Source organism: Diadema setosum, chromosome 6 (genome assembly GCF_964275005.1).
Source record: "Diadema setosum chromosome 6, eeDiaSeto1, whole genome shotgun sequence".
Taxonomy (NCBI): domain Eukaryota; kingdom Metazoa; phylum Echinodermata; class Echinoidea; order Diadematoida; family Diadematidae; genus Diadema; species Diadema setosum.
In genome coordinates, this window is record NC_092690.1 from 5,648,584 (window position 1) to 5,663,380 (window position 14,797).

At 36.5% G+C, this 14,797-nt stretch overlaps 1 protein-coding gene across 1 annotated transcript in view; it reads right to left on the reverse strand.

The window, feature by feature from the left end:
* Window positions 1–14,797, reverse strand: part of LOC140229950 (uncharacterized) — a 37,309-nt gene that overhangs the window by 18,610 nt on the left and 3,902 nt on the right. The window contains exons 3-14 of the mRNA XM_072310150.1: window positions 14,057–14,101; window positions 12,919–13,005; window positions 11,866–11,932; window positions 10,815–10,886; window positions 7,839–7,927; window positions 6,357–6,513; window positions 5,324–5,401; window positions 4,717–4,811; window positions 3,384–3,489; window positions 2,301–2,449; window positions 1,236–1,296; window positions 38–112 (exon numbers count right to left, since the gene is read on the reverse strand). Of these exons, the coding sequence (XP_072166251.1) occupies window positions 38–112; window positions 1,236–1,296; window positions 2,301–2,449; window positions 3,384–3,489; window positions 4,717–4,811; window positions 5,324–5,401; window positions 6,357–6,513; window positions 7,839–7,927; window positions 10,815–10,886; window positions 11,866–11,932; window positions 12,919–13,005; window positions 14,057–14,101 (1,081 nt within the window). The remainder of the gene's footprint in view (window positions 1–37; window positions 113–1,235; window positions 1,297–2,300; window positions 2,450–3,383; window positions 3,490–4,716; window positions 4,812–5,323; window positions 5,402–6,356; window positions 6,514–7,838; window positions 7,928–10,814; window positions 10,887–11,865; window positions 11,933–12,918; window positions 13,006–14,056; window positions 14,102–14,797) is intronic.

The window sequence follows — 14,797 nt, forward strand, 5'->3', positions numbered from 1 at the left end:
GGATGAGGGTATGATCATAAAAATCTTCGCCACTCACCGAGTTGTTGAGGTCAAAGAAGTGCATCAGACATCTCAGTGTTGCTGTTACTATGGCACTGCTTCCGGCAAGACCCTAGTGAGAGCGTTGAAAATAACAGAGTACCAATTATTAAAGGCATAATTTACCATTTGCAGATGAAACAGAAACCCAGCATTACTGCTTCAAAATAGTTCTATAATGTAAGTTAGGGATAGAAACATCAAATGTAAAACTTTGAACAAGTATAATCGATGTTGAGTATTGTTAAATATAAAAAATTTAAACAATAGTTATAATAAAAATGTTTTAAGAACAAACCGTCTACAGTCATGGTTTCATGAGAAAAAAAAGTGATATCTCCTTATATTTTAGGCTTTATTGCAAAAATTTAATGTGGTAGGATGTTTTGTGATACAACTGACCTACATATATGCATCAAATGTGATATCTTGAACATTTTTCAAATCCCTGCTCCCAAAGGTAAACAGGACCTTTAAGAGTGATTTCATAGCCATTCAATGCCATGCAAACTGGCTCTGAACAACCTAATCTGGTCTGATGCTAACCATGCTTGCACCTGGTTCTAACCAAAGCTATAACAAAAGACTTACTTTGTCTCTTACATTCAGAATGTACCATCTCAATCCAATAGCTTATGGGTAATATTACAATGTCTTCGACCAGGAGGAACTTATCAATTTTTAATCTATTTAAAAATCTAGCCACTTGTAACTTTTGGTGGCAGGGCCTTGCTTTTTCTGGAAATTGAATACAAAATTTCATGATTTACCTCACAAATTAATAATCTCACAATTTTATCGGATGATGATGTTAGATTGTGTCATACAGTTTGGGGATGTGCAACATTTAATCTGAGTTTAACAAAGTGTCAAATTTTCAGGTAAGTGTTTGAACTTATGACACGTGGTATGTTATTTGTCAGTCAAAATTATATTCATAATGAATGACTTGTGATTTGTGGAGACTTGAAATACAATAATACATTTCTGGCTGGACAATGTATGGACACTGAATTAGATTGAACTGACTTGTCAAAATTGTGAAAATAGAAGCACTACTGAATGCATGGCATATGTATTCCTTGCCACTTTCTACCTTGTTTTGGTTGCAGAAAAATGACTACATGCTGCTTTGTGATATGAAATGCTTTGTGTGAGAGATCATTCTACTACAGTATTCTACATTGCATACTCACTACTTGGCGAGGAATGTTGGTATCATACTTCAGCTTGAAATTTCTCTTCGGCAAAGCAAGACTGTAACAACAACAACAACAACAGCAGCAGCAGAGAAATGAACAAATAAACAAAATAAGGACATGAAAGGGACAAATACTTCCAGAGACAACCTTAATATTAATCACAACAAGAATTTTATACAGTGTAATCCTTCTCGGATTGGTGGTTTTCTTTCATTATATCAAAATTTTGTTACAGTGGAACAGTATTGAGTAGAATAAGTTGGGGACCTGGATTTTTACTTTGTTGCAACAAGAATTTCATGGTACCCATGTTTGATATAATGGGAGTGCACTGTACCAGTAATTTTGAAAAATAGTTTGAATAAACAACTGTTGTTTCATCCAACTTGGTATTCAATCGTGCTGGTACTGAAGACAAAAAGGATAAAAATTCAACCCTGAAGTTTTCCAAAAGGTAAAAAAAGAAAAAAAGATAAAAACATCCAGGGACTCTATATTTTTCTTGTTGAAGTGCTGTGCAATACATCATGAAGATTAAGTTATGCATAAACATGCCTTTCAAAGGTCTAAATACTTTAGTCCTCCAAAACTCAATAAGCATGCTTTCAAAACACAAATTGTTATGAATACAATGCAGTTCAAACAGCTTGTACTACAGTTGTACTTCCCAGACACAAGGCTAAAGATTAATATTGACTACTGTATACGCTGTTATTTTCGCGTAAAGATATTTTCGCGAATGACGAGGTCATAGACGTTTTTGCGACATGTTGTTTTTGCGAATTGACGCCGACGCTTACGTTAATGCTCTATTAACAAAGCACATGGAGACATTTTCGCCTGTTAAATTCGCGATCCAACTGTGATTCGCAAAATTTGTGAAAACTAAACCCTCGCAAAAATAACAGATTATACAGTATGTGTTTACTACACTACAAGAGCAGGCATTCAAGAAATCTACTCAAGAGATGTAGACATTTGAAAGGTGTGCAGAAGTGCTTTACTGCAGTTGATAAGTTGTTCCTAGCACACGCATCCAAACACCATGCATATGCTTACCCTTGTTCGGAGCAATACTCATAAAACTTCTTGCATGTTGCCTGTAGCAACCGCAACCCGCCGAGATACCCCTCCTTCCGACTGATGCCGTGGAGGTCACCGAGACTCCCAAACTCTGTCGGATCATTCAGCGGGTGTGGCACTAGGATCTGAAAATTGTGTTAAGTCAAATGTTGTAATGGGAAGTGGCAAATGCGAGAGAATCCCACATTGAGGAGAACTTTTTAAGAAGTTTATGAACAGACCACAAGAGCTTGCCTTTATTGGAGGATGCTAGGGTTGAAAGGTAAACAATGATGGACTACTCTCTTGATGCCCCTCAAGTTAGTGTTGAGTTTAAAACAAACAGAGTGCACAAAGGACAAACAGAATAATTGAAGTTAAACCAGAATAGATTGAAGTTAAATAAAAAATTTGACAAAGAATAAGAAATCTGTAGAATTTCAAGTTTAACATGTTGAAAGACAAGGTAAAATAGCTACACGTACAACTGCAAATACAAATTATATTAGAACACATCGTCCCGAGACCTGCTGAGATATTTTTCTTAACTTTCCTCATGTAAAAGGAAATCAAGGACAGAAAGGCATATCCTTTGCATCTAATCATGGCTGTGTTGCAAAAACCATTCAACAATTATTTCAGGCAGGATGAGGGTGCAGCTGCTAATCAATGACTAAAATATGAAATTACAGTCCTTTTTTTTTCTTTGTGTGTACAAAACTGTCGGAAGAATTGTGAAGTGATGACATCATCACGTTATCCAACTTGCACATCGTCGCTGGGGTGACAAGACCTTAAAAGAAAGGCAACAAAACTTCAACAGAATAGGAATCCAAATTTTGGCGAAAATGACTTTTTTTTATTAATGTTCAGATAATCAGTTAAGTGATGTCCTGTCCAAATCCTAGCTGTCTTACCCCCAAAATGAAGCCACCACGGCATGACAAAGGAAAGTATCCCATTTTATATAGTGCTTTGGCTGCCATTTTTTTTTTCCTCTCCTGAACATTTGACATTTTGTAGATACGAGGTCTTGTCGCTCCAGCGATCATATGTGGTTGTAAGGACGGAGATGCTCACAAGCTTTTGGCTCTCTGATATCGTGACCTCAGCCCAGAAGTTCTTGATTGACACAGATATAGTCTTGCCATGGAAACCATCGGAAGGATTCCCCATCAAACCAATCCTGGAGAAAGAAGAGATAGACAGATAAATAGATAGATATAGATAGAAAAATAGATAGATAGATAGATAGATAGATAGATAGAAAGATAGATAGACAGATAGATGGATAGATAGATAGACAGATAGATACATGTAGATAGATAGTGTAGATAGATGGATGGATAGATAGATTTATAGATAGATAAATAGATAGATAGATAGATAGATGGATAGACAGACAGATAAATAAATAGATACTAGACAGGTAGACTGCAACTTGGTCTTACTCCAACATAATCTTTCTTCCCCTTAACTGATGAAAAACCAACACCTATGCACATTCCTAGAATGTTGCTATGATAGCAACTCTTGCTGCAATGCAAGTGTCATGGTAATGACAAGAATCCTGCTTTCTGATTGGCTGTTGCTAAAAGAAATTGTTATTCCAGCAAAAAATGCTATCATAACATCATTCAACCTGGTGGAATATCAGTAGTTCTTGTGTGAAATATGGCATATAGCTGAACTTTAGTGCTCAAAGTTGTGATAAGTTTTATTTGGGGTGAGTAGACATATCAGGAATGGGATGGGAAAATGATGTGAGAAGGGGCCCAAGTTGGAGGGGGACAAGTTGGAGGGGGATTTCAAAGTAAAAGATAGAAGAGACCATGCATTGTGACCATCTCTAATAAACACTTTTTGTGTCAAGGACCTTGGATAGTGTGCACAATGCATTATGCGGCTTTTTGTGCCAATTGGCATTCAAAGCACTCAAAGGATTAATTGGGAAGGGGCAGCAGACAGCCCCTTTTTTCTCTTTTACCTTTCAAATCCAGAAGTAATATTGCTACAGATATATCATGTCTTCATTCATAAATTGGCAATTCAAAGTTTTACTGCACATCGTACACTGGAGAATGATTAGATGTAACATTAAACAGAATCCCTGAATATAAAAAAAACTCATAAAGAAAATCGTAAAGAATTTAAAAATTCGAATAAATAACATCCCAATATCTCTGGTTATGTATACAAATTGAAATGTACAACAGTCATTTCTGTAATTATCTATATTTGTGTTACTTTGTAAGGGGTCTCGAAAAATGACAGCCAAATTTAGACCTAAATGTAGGCCGTTCTTATTTTTAGGTATTTGATTGCTTACACTTGCACATCATGATAAAGAACTTTAATACCAACATTTGAGGATAAGTTATGACTTTACCACACAAAAGGTCCACAGTCCTACCTTGCATACGCCTTGGCAGTGTATGGTTTCATGTACCTTTGTTCGGTCTGCTTGTCTGAGAAATAAGATAGCCATTTCTCATAGTCTGCTAAGCCCTGAAAACACATGGGAGAAAATGATTACAGTCTGAAAAGAGACCTATGGAATTAAGCTACTTTTGTGGGGAAAAAATGACGACAAAAACAAATTTGACTAAACCCCCACCAAACCAAATGCATAGCTGTCATTGTATCATTGTACAACAGGCCCTCAATAATTGTTCAAACTTTGAATAGCTATTGATACAATTTTCAAAAAATCTACAGAAATTTGAAACATGCTTTGAAGTAACAAAGTCCACCAACCATCATCTGCAGACTGAAACTTAGTTGTGCAAAAACTGACATGTCATCTCAAAACAGGTTTTGCCTTTTACCAGTACTGGAATCACTACATCTGTCTCTCTTCAGAAACCAACAAAAATAACAACAGTTATACTACAAAAAAAAAAAAAACACAATAGCAACAACAAAGGAGAGATCAAGAAATCTGGACAGAGAAAAATGCTTGTTTCTATACTAGGCTGGAACATGGATCAAGAAAGAATAATGCTGTAAAAACTACTTACAATCTGACCTATGAGCTGAAAGCCGGTAGGTAGTTTCATGCCATAGATGACATTTTCTGTTTCATTGATCAGCCATTGCTGTACACGCAGATGAAGAAAAGGCAAAACAACAGAAAAAGACAGACAAAAAAGCAAGGAAAACACACATTAGACAAATCAGCATAGCAGTAACACATCTCTTATTATCTGACCAATATCAGTAGTCTAAAACAATAACAGCTGATGTAGATTTTTACATTACATCAAGATGACAAATGCAAAACATTTTTCTATCAATGCTTTCAGGGCAATAAAAACAAATTTACAAATGTGGACAGACCAGAAATACAAAATATAGGTAAATGGCAAAGCAACAAATCCTCCAATCCTGTACACAAATTGCAAAAATACATTAATCAGTCTAGAATCATGTGTATGCTGTAGGGCAAGATAAAAATCTCAATTGTCATGCCTCCAAAAGGCATGGCTGATGTACAGAATAGTTTAGCACTTTAACTACACTTGAAGGCTTCACAAATTATCAACGGACCATTTATACACTATAAAATGGCACGGGAATGTTGATGCATATTGACACCATTTGTTACAAGCACTAACCTTTCATGTAATTATTTTGACAGTTATCATCTATTTTTCATTATTTTTATTTATTTAACTATTTATTTATTTATTTATTTATTTATTTATTTATCATTATCTCTTTTTTTTTGGGGGGGGGGGGAAGGTCTCATGATAAGCCAATACTACAGTGAAAATCACTGGCTTAATTGAATTACAGATGTGAGTGTTTTTCTGACATATATGTCAACAGCTCTCAAAACATATTCACATCTTTTTTTTTTCTTTTATGCCAATTTTACCAGAGTACAAAATGTGCTAAAAATTGCCACATTGCAAAATATGAGAGGCTTGCAGCAACCCTTTTCCTCCCTCTCCCCACAAATAAGACACACACACACACACAAAAAAGAAGAAAATAATTTGGCATTACGACCATTATGAATTAGTAATAAATAATAATCATAAATCTGACCATATACTGGCCGAACGTCCTGCTCTCGACATATCTGTTTTTTTCAAGAAATGTCTGGATTGTTGGCAGCGTCTCTCTCCTGAAGCAGTAGAAAACCACACTGGCGAGACGGGACTGAGTCTCATTCTCTCTGGGCTTCTCAAGGAACTTGGTGATCCTGCAATATTGTCCAATGACAGTACAGATTTAAGCAATTGTTAACTCTTTATGTGACACGTTCGCATGCCAGACTCAATGAACGGTGTGACAACTTCGCATATTCTGCTCAAACACACAGACCCGCCCAACCGATCAATAAATCGCCAAAAGCCGCAGTACAATGAAAGCGTTTCTCACGATTCTATTCCTGTCATATACAGCTTGCATTTGATGCGGTGATTGAAAATCAAGGGGCATTCCCTTGTGGATTTGCGAGAACACTGTAGGCTTCCACTACTGTTTTGTGTGCAAAAGTCATACCTCTACAATAATGTAGCTACTGGTCATGTGAAAGAAAAGTAGGCATAGCTTTCTCACACAATTTACATCAAAGCAAAGCTAGGCATTTTCTCTGCCATTTTGCTCATTACATGTCCTGGGTAACAGAGATCTAGAGAAGAGACATATAGGTTTGAAAAACAAATTGTCTTCTCAAAGCATGACTTGGTTGGTGTCTCAGAATAATGTGGCACACAGGGGGTTTACACCATGGCACATAAAGAGTTAACCTTCTGAGGACGAGCTCAAATTGCTGGAACACACATTTCCCTATAGACACCAGTATGAGTGTACTTGGGACTAGTCTTCAATGAATTACAGTTTGTTTCTGCAAAGCCCAAATAAAAATTTAGACAAGTTTTCTTTTTCTCCAGGAGGCACAAATGCATTAATTTCACCATTAATCACAACATTATTACAAAAGATAAGAGTGGATTTTTTCTTTTTTTTTTTATAAGAGATGAAAATACTCCAGCAAAGGGGCACTGAAAGATGTATGACCTGCTACCATTTTATCCATGATTAAGATGAAAATACAACAGCTCAAAATACTGTAACACTGACAAAATTGGGACAAGAAATGAGAAAACTAATATACCCTGAACAATCAGAAGTTTGATATACTTCCTGTCCAGATTACAGGGCATAAAAAAACATGATGTAATAGTGATTTAGAACTTGTATTTGCATATGAATGCCCAATCCCGTGCATGCTTGAGTTCTTCTATTAACTTCAAAGCCAATTCTCTCATACATATGGCAGGGATTGACATTAGCAGTGAATCAAAAAATTGATGTCAAATCACCAAATTTGAAAAAAAAGGGCATCTTTGGAGGCCCAATCGGGAAACTGAGATTCAAAATGGACTGTTATGTTTCCTCTTCTTTCGGGTAAATACATTTCTTTTGCGGGCCACCAAAATTTCAGATTCAAAGAGTTTAGTAGCCCAGATGGACCACCACAAGAAACTGTGACTGTCAAGCCCTGCATATGAAAATACCTACCTATTAGTTTGAGGACAGACTTCCACAATGCCACGGCTGGTGATATTCTCGGTTGGTTCCATGTCATAGTAAATGGCCAGCTCACCTTTCTGGTATAAACAGAAGAAATTGTGTGTGTAGAATGCAATATATGTACAGTAGGCTGTCGTTATAACAAAGTCCACGAGACTGGCATTTTTTTTTCCGTTATATCGAAATTTCGTTTTACCCAAACAAATAAACAATAAAAAAAAAAGCATAGAGCAGATGCTGTTGCGGTCTGAATTTATATTTCATTGTAACTGGAATTTCATTATACGTGTAATTGTGTTCACTATGACGGGAATGCACTGTAGCAAAATTAAAAAATCACGACATGAAAGTTATCTCTGTCCAATACTGGTAATCATAGGCTGTCTGAGTCAAAACATGGTCTACTGAGTGCCATGGAGTTTGAAAGGCAAGATTAGCTCTCTACCATCCTAAGAAGTACTGTACCTTGCTTTCCTCAGCTCCTGTTTATGTTGCAATCAACCCTGCCTGTTTTGTACATGATATATTCAAATGTGATGTGGAAACAAATAAGAAATTTGTGAGCATTGTGGGTGACACAATAACTTAAACTCCATGATCACTCCATGTTTAAAGGTATAATTTACCATTTGCGACCAGCGACAACGGTTTCAGGGAATTTTGAAAATTCATTTTTTCACTGAATCACATTGCCCATTTCCTAAGCTTTACATTGATATAAAACACTTGTATTCTTCGGCACCATAAGTGGGCATAGAAAGAGAAATAAAATGCACTTTTTAAGTTGTTAGCCTGACAAAATTGCGAGAAAACAGGCTTTGAAGATTCACCTCTTTCTCAAAGACAATGTCCGAGCGGCGATGCGAGGGGAGAATCACCCATCCGTACGATGGTGCCAATCGATGTTAAGCTCCGCCTCTAGCAACCACATCGCCTTCTGATTGGCTCACTGAGAGAGTCAAATTTCCCGGGCACCTTCCTCGGAGCTCAGCGTATGGAGCCGAAAAACAATGCGTTTCGCTCGGGTTTGTTTACAGTACGTCTTTCAACATGGCGAATACGATAATTGCACGTACAGCTGTATGGTGTACATGTACATGTGTATTTGGTGCACGCATTACGCAATGGCATCCACACGCCATGACCGTGTGCATATAACAGGAGCGGTGGCGAATCCACACTTTTACAAATCGCGTTTTCATTGTGGTTGATTTGTCTATATCATTGGCGACCCTTTTAAAGGCAGAAAATTGCTAGTGCTGGCAAGGGTCACGCTTCCTGTTTGTTTTGCTTTTACAAGACATGCATATGTTGCTTTGTTCGGTGGTGCTAATTAAATTAAAAGAAACAAACAAACAAACACGACTCGTTAGTTTGGTGCGATCTTGACATGTAGTATTTAAATATAATTAGTCACATGTGACCGCTCCTTTCCTCTCATCTACCTTCCAGTCTGCTGTCACAATTTTTACTACATGTACAAGTAGACAAATTTGAGAATATCTAGTTTTCTTTTCACACGGTTATGTCATGCTACACGATTTTTGTTTCACTTCCGTTGTCGAACATTGCGGTAAAATAGTCTGGATAGAAAGCCAAACGAAGAGCACGCACTACAAAGCGAGCGTATATAAACCACTATAGCAAGAACAATGGAGCATGTAATCGTGCACGCGTGGACAAAGCATTCCCCAAATGCTGCAACTGGTGTCTCCGAAAGCCGAATTATGTAAATGTATGCGACGCACCGGCCAATAGCATGCGAGACCCTGCGCCGTAGCAACGCTGGAGATATTGGCGCGGCGTTCGAAAGAAGCTCAAAACTGACGAGTGCGATCCAACATAGGGTGCTTAAAATTCCATTTTCGATAGGAAAAACTTAGTCTTATGCTATGAAATTTAGTGTAGATGTAGAAAACATATCAAAGATTCGATTTCTGCAAAAAACCTAAATCGACAAAAATAATGGTCAAAATCTTTGTACCCCGCCTAGGAGGGAATTTGCTCTTGCGACTTTTGCCTGAAACCGTTGTCGCGGGTCACATTTGCAGATGAAACAAAAACCCAGCATTAGTGCATTAAAATAGTTTTGAAATGTGAGTTATGGATAGAAAGAACCACTGTAAAAATTTGAATCAGTATAGTCAATGTTAAGTATTGTTAAATACACAAAATGTGAACAATAGCTATGATAAAAATGTTTCCAGACTAAACCGTCTACATCAGTTACGGTTTATCGAAAAAAAAACACAAATATCTCCTTATATTTCAGGCATTATCACGAAAATTTTATATGATAGGATGGTTTGTGGTACAACAGACCTACACATATGTATGAATGTCATATCTTGAAATTTTTTAAATCACAGTTCCCAAAGGTAAACAGGGACTTTAATTGCTCCTACTGGGTGCAAAGAACAAGGTGTCTATTCACTGCATTCATAATCCCATTTACACTCATCTGAAATTTGACCATTTTTGAAAATTGATCTTTGCAACATGCTGCAAATATTGTTGATCTTTGTGTATTGACATAAAAACAAAATTGTTAACTTTTACAATTTATGCATTACGGGGCTCAAATTGGTCCAGCCTGTTTTCTTTTTTCTTGATACTCTTGTGATAGTTTGCCTGCATGGAGTAGGTGAACTGCAAGCAAAGAAATCTGTTTTGTTTTTAAATCATGTAATGCAACTCTCAACACTAGTTCCACATAGGTGGGTGCCCAGCAAGCGTTTGAGTCATTATGTAGACTGTGCAGTCTGAAGATTCAAAGCGCTTCATTTTACAGTCAAGCATATTTTTTATCATTCTATTTTATTTTATTAGTATTATTATTTTTTTTTTTTGGCGGGGGGGGGGGGGGAATGTGTGAATGGTAGCAAATAAAATCCATTTTTGTATTTCGATGCACAAACTGATAACTCCAGTGTGTGAATGCTAGTAATGAACTGTCTTCCCTACCTTCTTCTTAAAGTAGTGAATGACCTGGGTCACATCAAACTTATGATCTTGAAAGAGCATGTCACCAGCCACCTGTGACCAAAAAAAAAAAAAAAATAAAATAAAAATGAATAGACAGAAAATCATAAGACAACAAGAAAAGACAACAAGAAAATGTACACATAATTCCACAATTTCACAAATTTTATTTCCTTTTAATGAAAAGTAAAATGTACACATCCCCTTGACTTTTTACTGATACATGTGAAGGGTAATAATGTTCTGCCTGCTTTCTGGAAGAGGTACACTTGTAAGTCAAGTGCTCTTTCAGTTTGCTAGAAATATGAAAATATGTTGAATTCTATTTAAACATTTTCTTACATTGTCCTGCAGTAACGTCACAAACTGTTCTAGTCTTGTCATCCAGCTACAGCATCACTAAATCTGTAAAAATGTGCAACTTTGACTGGATTGTGTGATTTTCCCGAATATTTCGACTGATGTTGCTAAATTAACGTAATCCTCATGTACTGTCTATGGGTTTCATTCTCTTTAAGCCAGCTTTTAATCATTCTCCTGTATACCAAACTAACAATCTATCTTGATGTACACATATCAATCCCTGATTCATGTCTACATTGAGTATTTTGGACTGTCCCTACGACAACACAAAACCTAATATACAACGTCAGAATAAAGATGTCTCCATCATCATGGAACAGCTCCATCTGGATTCAATATACATACACACTGTAATTCAAACTACCATTGACATACCCATGTGTTCACAATGTTGGACAAACTGTGAAGCTAGGGTTGACATCCCCAAAGCATCCATTAAATTTTCATTAACTAACTAACCCATCCTCAGTGCTTGACTGTGTTTGGGGATAAATTTTGCCTATTGCCAAAACACTTCAGGGTAAAACAAGTGGCACTGTATGCTCAAATGCCACCCAGAGTATGTATACCTTTGTTGTTGTCGTTGTTGCTGCTGCTGTATGGTTGCTATTACTGTTGCCTTTAAATACAGTGTATAAATGATGAAAGATAATCACATAAAGATACTTACAACCAGAATGTCATCTTGAATCTGCTTATGCCTGAGAGCCAGGTCCAGATCTCCAACAGAACCCAATCTGGTTGATGTAGAGAAAGTGGCACCATGGTACATATGTAAAGTTTACCACAGGGAGGCAGAAAATCTTCCTACGTACAAGGTAAATTGATGGTCTTTATGAACATATGAAATGAAGTCTCATTAATAACATGTGAACGCCCTTACAGGATACACATTAAGTGGTCTTAAATGGACAGCTGATAATCTTTGTGAACCAGCTCAAAACATGTTTGATGCTGCAAAGGGTGACAGATTTAATGGTCTTATAAACAGGTGACCTTTATAGACAGGTAAACGTCAGGACAGGTTTGACCACTGTTGCACAATGAAGGGATTCAATGATTTGATCTACTTATGTAATTATCACACAGAGCATCACTGTGATCAAATACAGGACCAAAAGATAATTGATAAAGTGCATAATCTAGGGTAAAGGGAATATATCAGCCCAGTAGATTGATACAAGTTCAGTGCTGATGAAAACTCAGTGATTTTCAAACAATGAAAGAAATCACATTGCTCACAGAGCTAGAGTTCCCAAAATTTATGTAAATAATTGGCTCCGCGAGTTAAAAACAAAACAAAAAGGTGTCAGTGAATAATATACAAATAAAGTGATTTTTCTGAAGTACCGTACCTAACACAGTCCTTCTAAATATTGTCATAAGATAATGAAATGGATTAAACAAAAGTATCAATAAAACAGGATATTAATACAGTTTTAGTCATGAGAGAGATCTAAAATCTAGCTGTCTGAGTGCCATAACTATTAATTCATGAGGTTACATTTTGTGCTTCTGTTTACTTTCTTTTTACTGTTTGTTTTGTTCATTGTTTGCATACGGTGAACACTGTATCGACACATATTCAAAGTAAACACAGACTGCCATAAACTTTGCTCAATAGAGCATCTGCCTTGTTCTCCCTTTCATCACAAACATACAACCACAGACAGACAGACAGACAGATGCACAGACAGATGCACAGACAAAATATAGACAGCACCTTCCACTGAATGTTGTTGTGCCATCATTGATGATATTGTCGACAGGAAAATCACTGGCAGTGGCCCATCTTTCATAGTGCTTGTATCTGACAGATTGTAACAAGAAACATTTATATGACACACATAGTTTTTGTTCTGCATTTATACGATAGGCTGTTGATTCGCTGGTATAACTATAATCATTTCTTAGCAAGTTTTTACCCATAAAGAAGAGTTTAAGGGAATGGCTAGTAACTGATCAGTGGGAATGCTTGGGAATGATTGTTCCAATCCTTGTGGGATTCATTTAAGAGTACATTATATGTCTATTGTTGTGTGAAAATCATTTGCTTCAGAATGGTCTAATATTCAATTAATGTGCAGTAATTCAATGTTTTGCCCCAACACTTGCTGCAACTTCATCCCATGTTTTCTCTTCTATAACTTCCTCTACCCAGGAATCATGCTCTACAAGTATTGCCTCAAACTCCAAATACTGCTCCTGCCACATTTTAACAAAATGTAGAATAGGTTGTTCCTGTGACATGTTGAGTTTTCAATTGTTCTTGTCAAATGCATTGCTTTACAGTATGGATTTCTCTTGAGACTACATCAATATTGCCACTTCCCTTTTGTATTACAGAAAGCTGCAAAAGAATACTCTCATTACAAAATGAATCAAAGACTTTGTGTGCAGAATAAAGAGACATCAATGGCAGTAGAAATGCATCTCCTTCAGATTACATCTGTCTCGTTCAGACTTTATGATTCTTGTAGAATTGTGGTATTGCAGCTGCATTTAGGGGCAGCGTGCGTATTATACACAATGTGAGAGTAAAAAGACTTGTCTGATTTTAGCTCTGGCCTGCTGTCATCGGCAATTGTAGATGGGGCATTTGCTGTGCCGGGTGAGAGAACATCAAAAACCCGTCTTGTCCTTGAAAAGATGCACTGTTTACTTACTTACTGTCCTCAAATCTTTGTTGAAGACTACCTTTTTTTTCAGAAGCCTTTGATTAATTTGTTACTTATTTTTTGTGTGTCTAATGAGGTAACATTGCTAGGAGCTTTGTTACATCGCAGCCCAGTAGAGTATAGTAGCTGCGCTATACAAATTTGACTAATTAAATTGTTTGGCAATTTTGTTCATGAACTTACTTGTCTGCATTCGTCACCAGATACACTTCTTTGAAAAGTTGCCTCCTGGAAAAAAAACAAGCAAAACAAATTATGTAACAAATATCAATAATGCCAAATAAAGATATATCAATTTAAAAAGCCCAAAACCAATGTAGATATTTTCTTCTGTGCTGCAAATCTTCTGACATGATGGCCAATAATGCACAGTTGAATGATAAACTGTGCTTTCAGTCTTGATTTCAAGACGCTATTAAACACAACATTCAGTGTAATTTAAACATTATGGGTTCCTTTTTTGTGAGGTCAAGCTCACAGAAACATGCATGGTAATGTATGAAGAAAGTAACATATCACTGGACAGTTTTGCATTATGCTTGGAATATTCTGGTAATCATAGGCCTTTTGATGTTGTTGTTTTTTTAGATATTAGATTTTTAATAGTGAAATGTTATTGAGTGCCTGCTAAACATTGGGCTCTATGCAGTGTATTTTTGTTGCATAATATGAAAAAAATCTTATTCACTCTGAAATATTTATCATTATTATTATAGATCACTAACACTATCATGACCATTTTTACGTCATGACCTGCTCTAGTACTCCTTCGGCAGCAACATTAGTTTGTAATTTTCAAATGAATGATTATGTTCAGTGCATGAAGATAAATCACAAATTAGACAGGGCTGCACACTTTAATACCCATTTTTTCTACTGGTCAGACTGGTCTGTCAGACCAGTTTTTCCATCTTTTACTGGTCC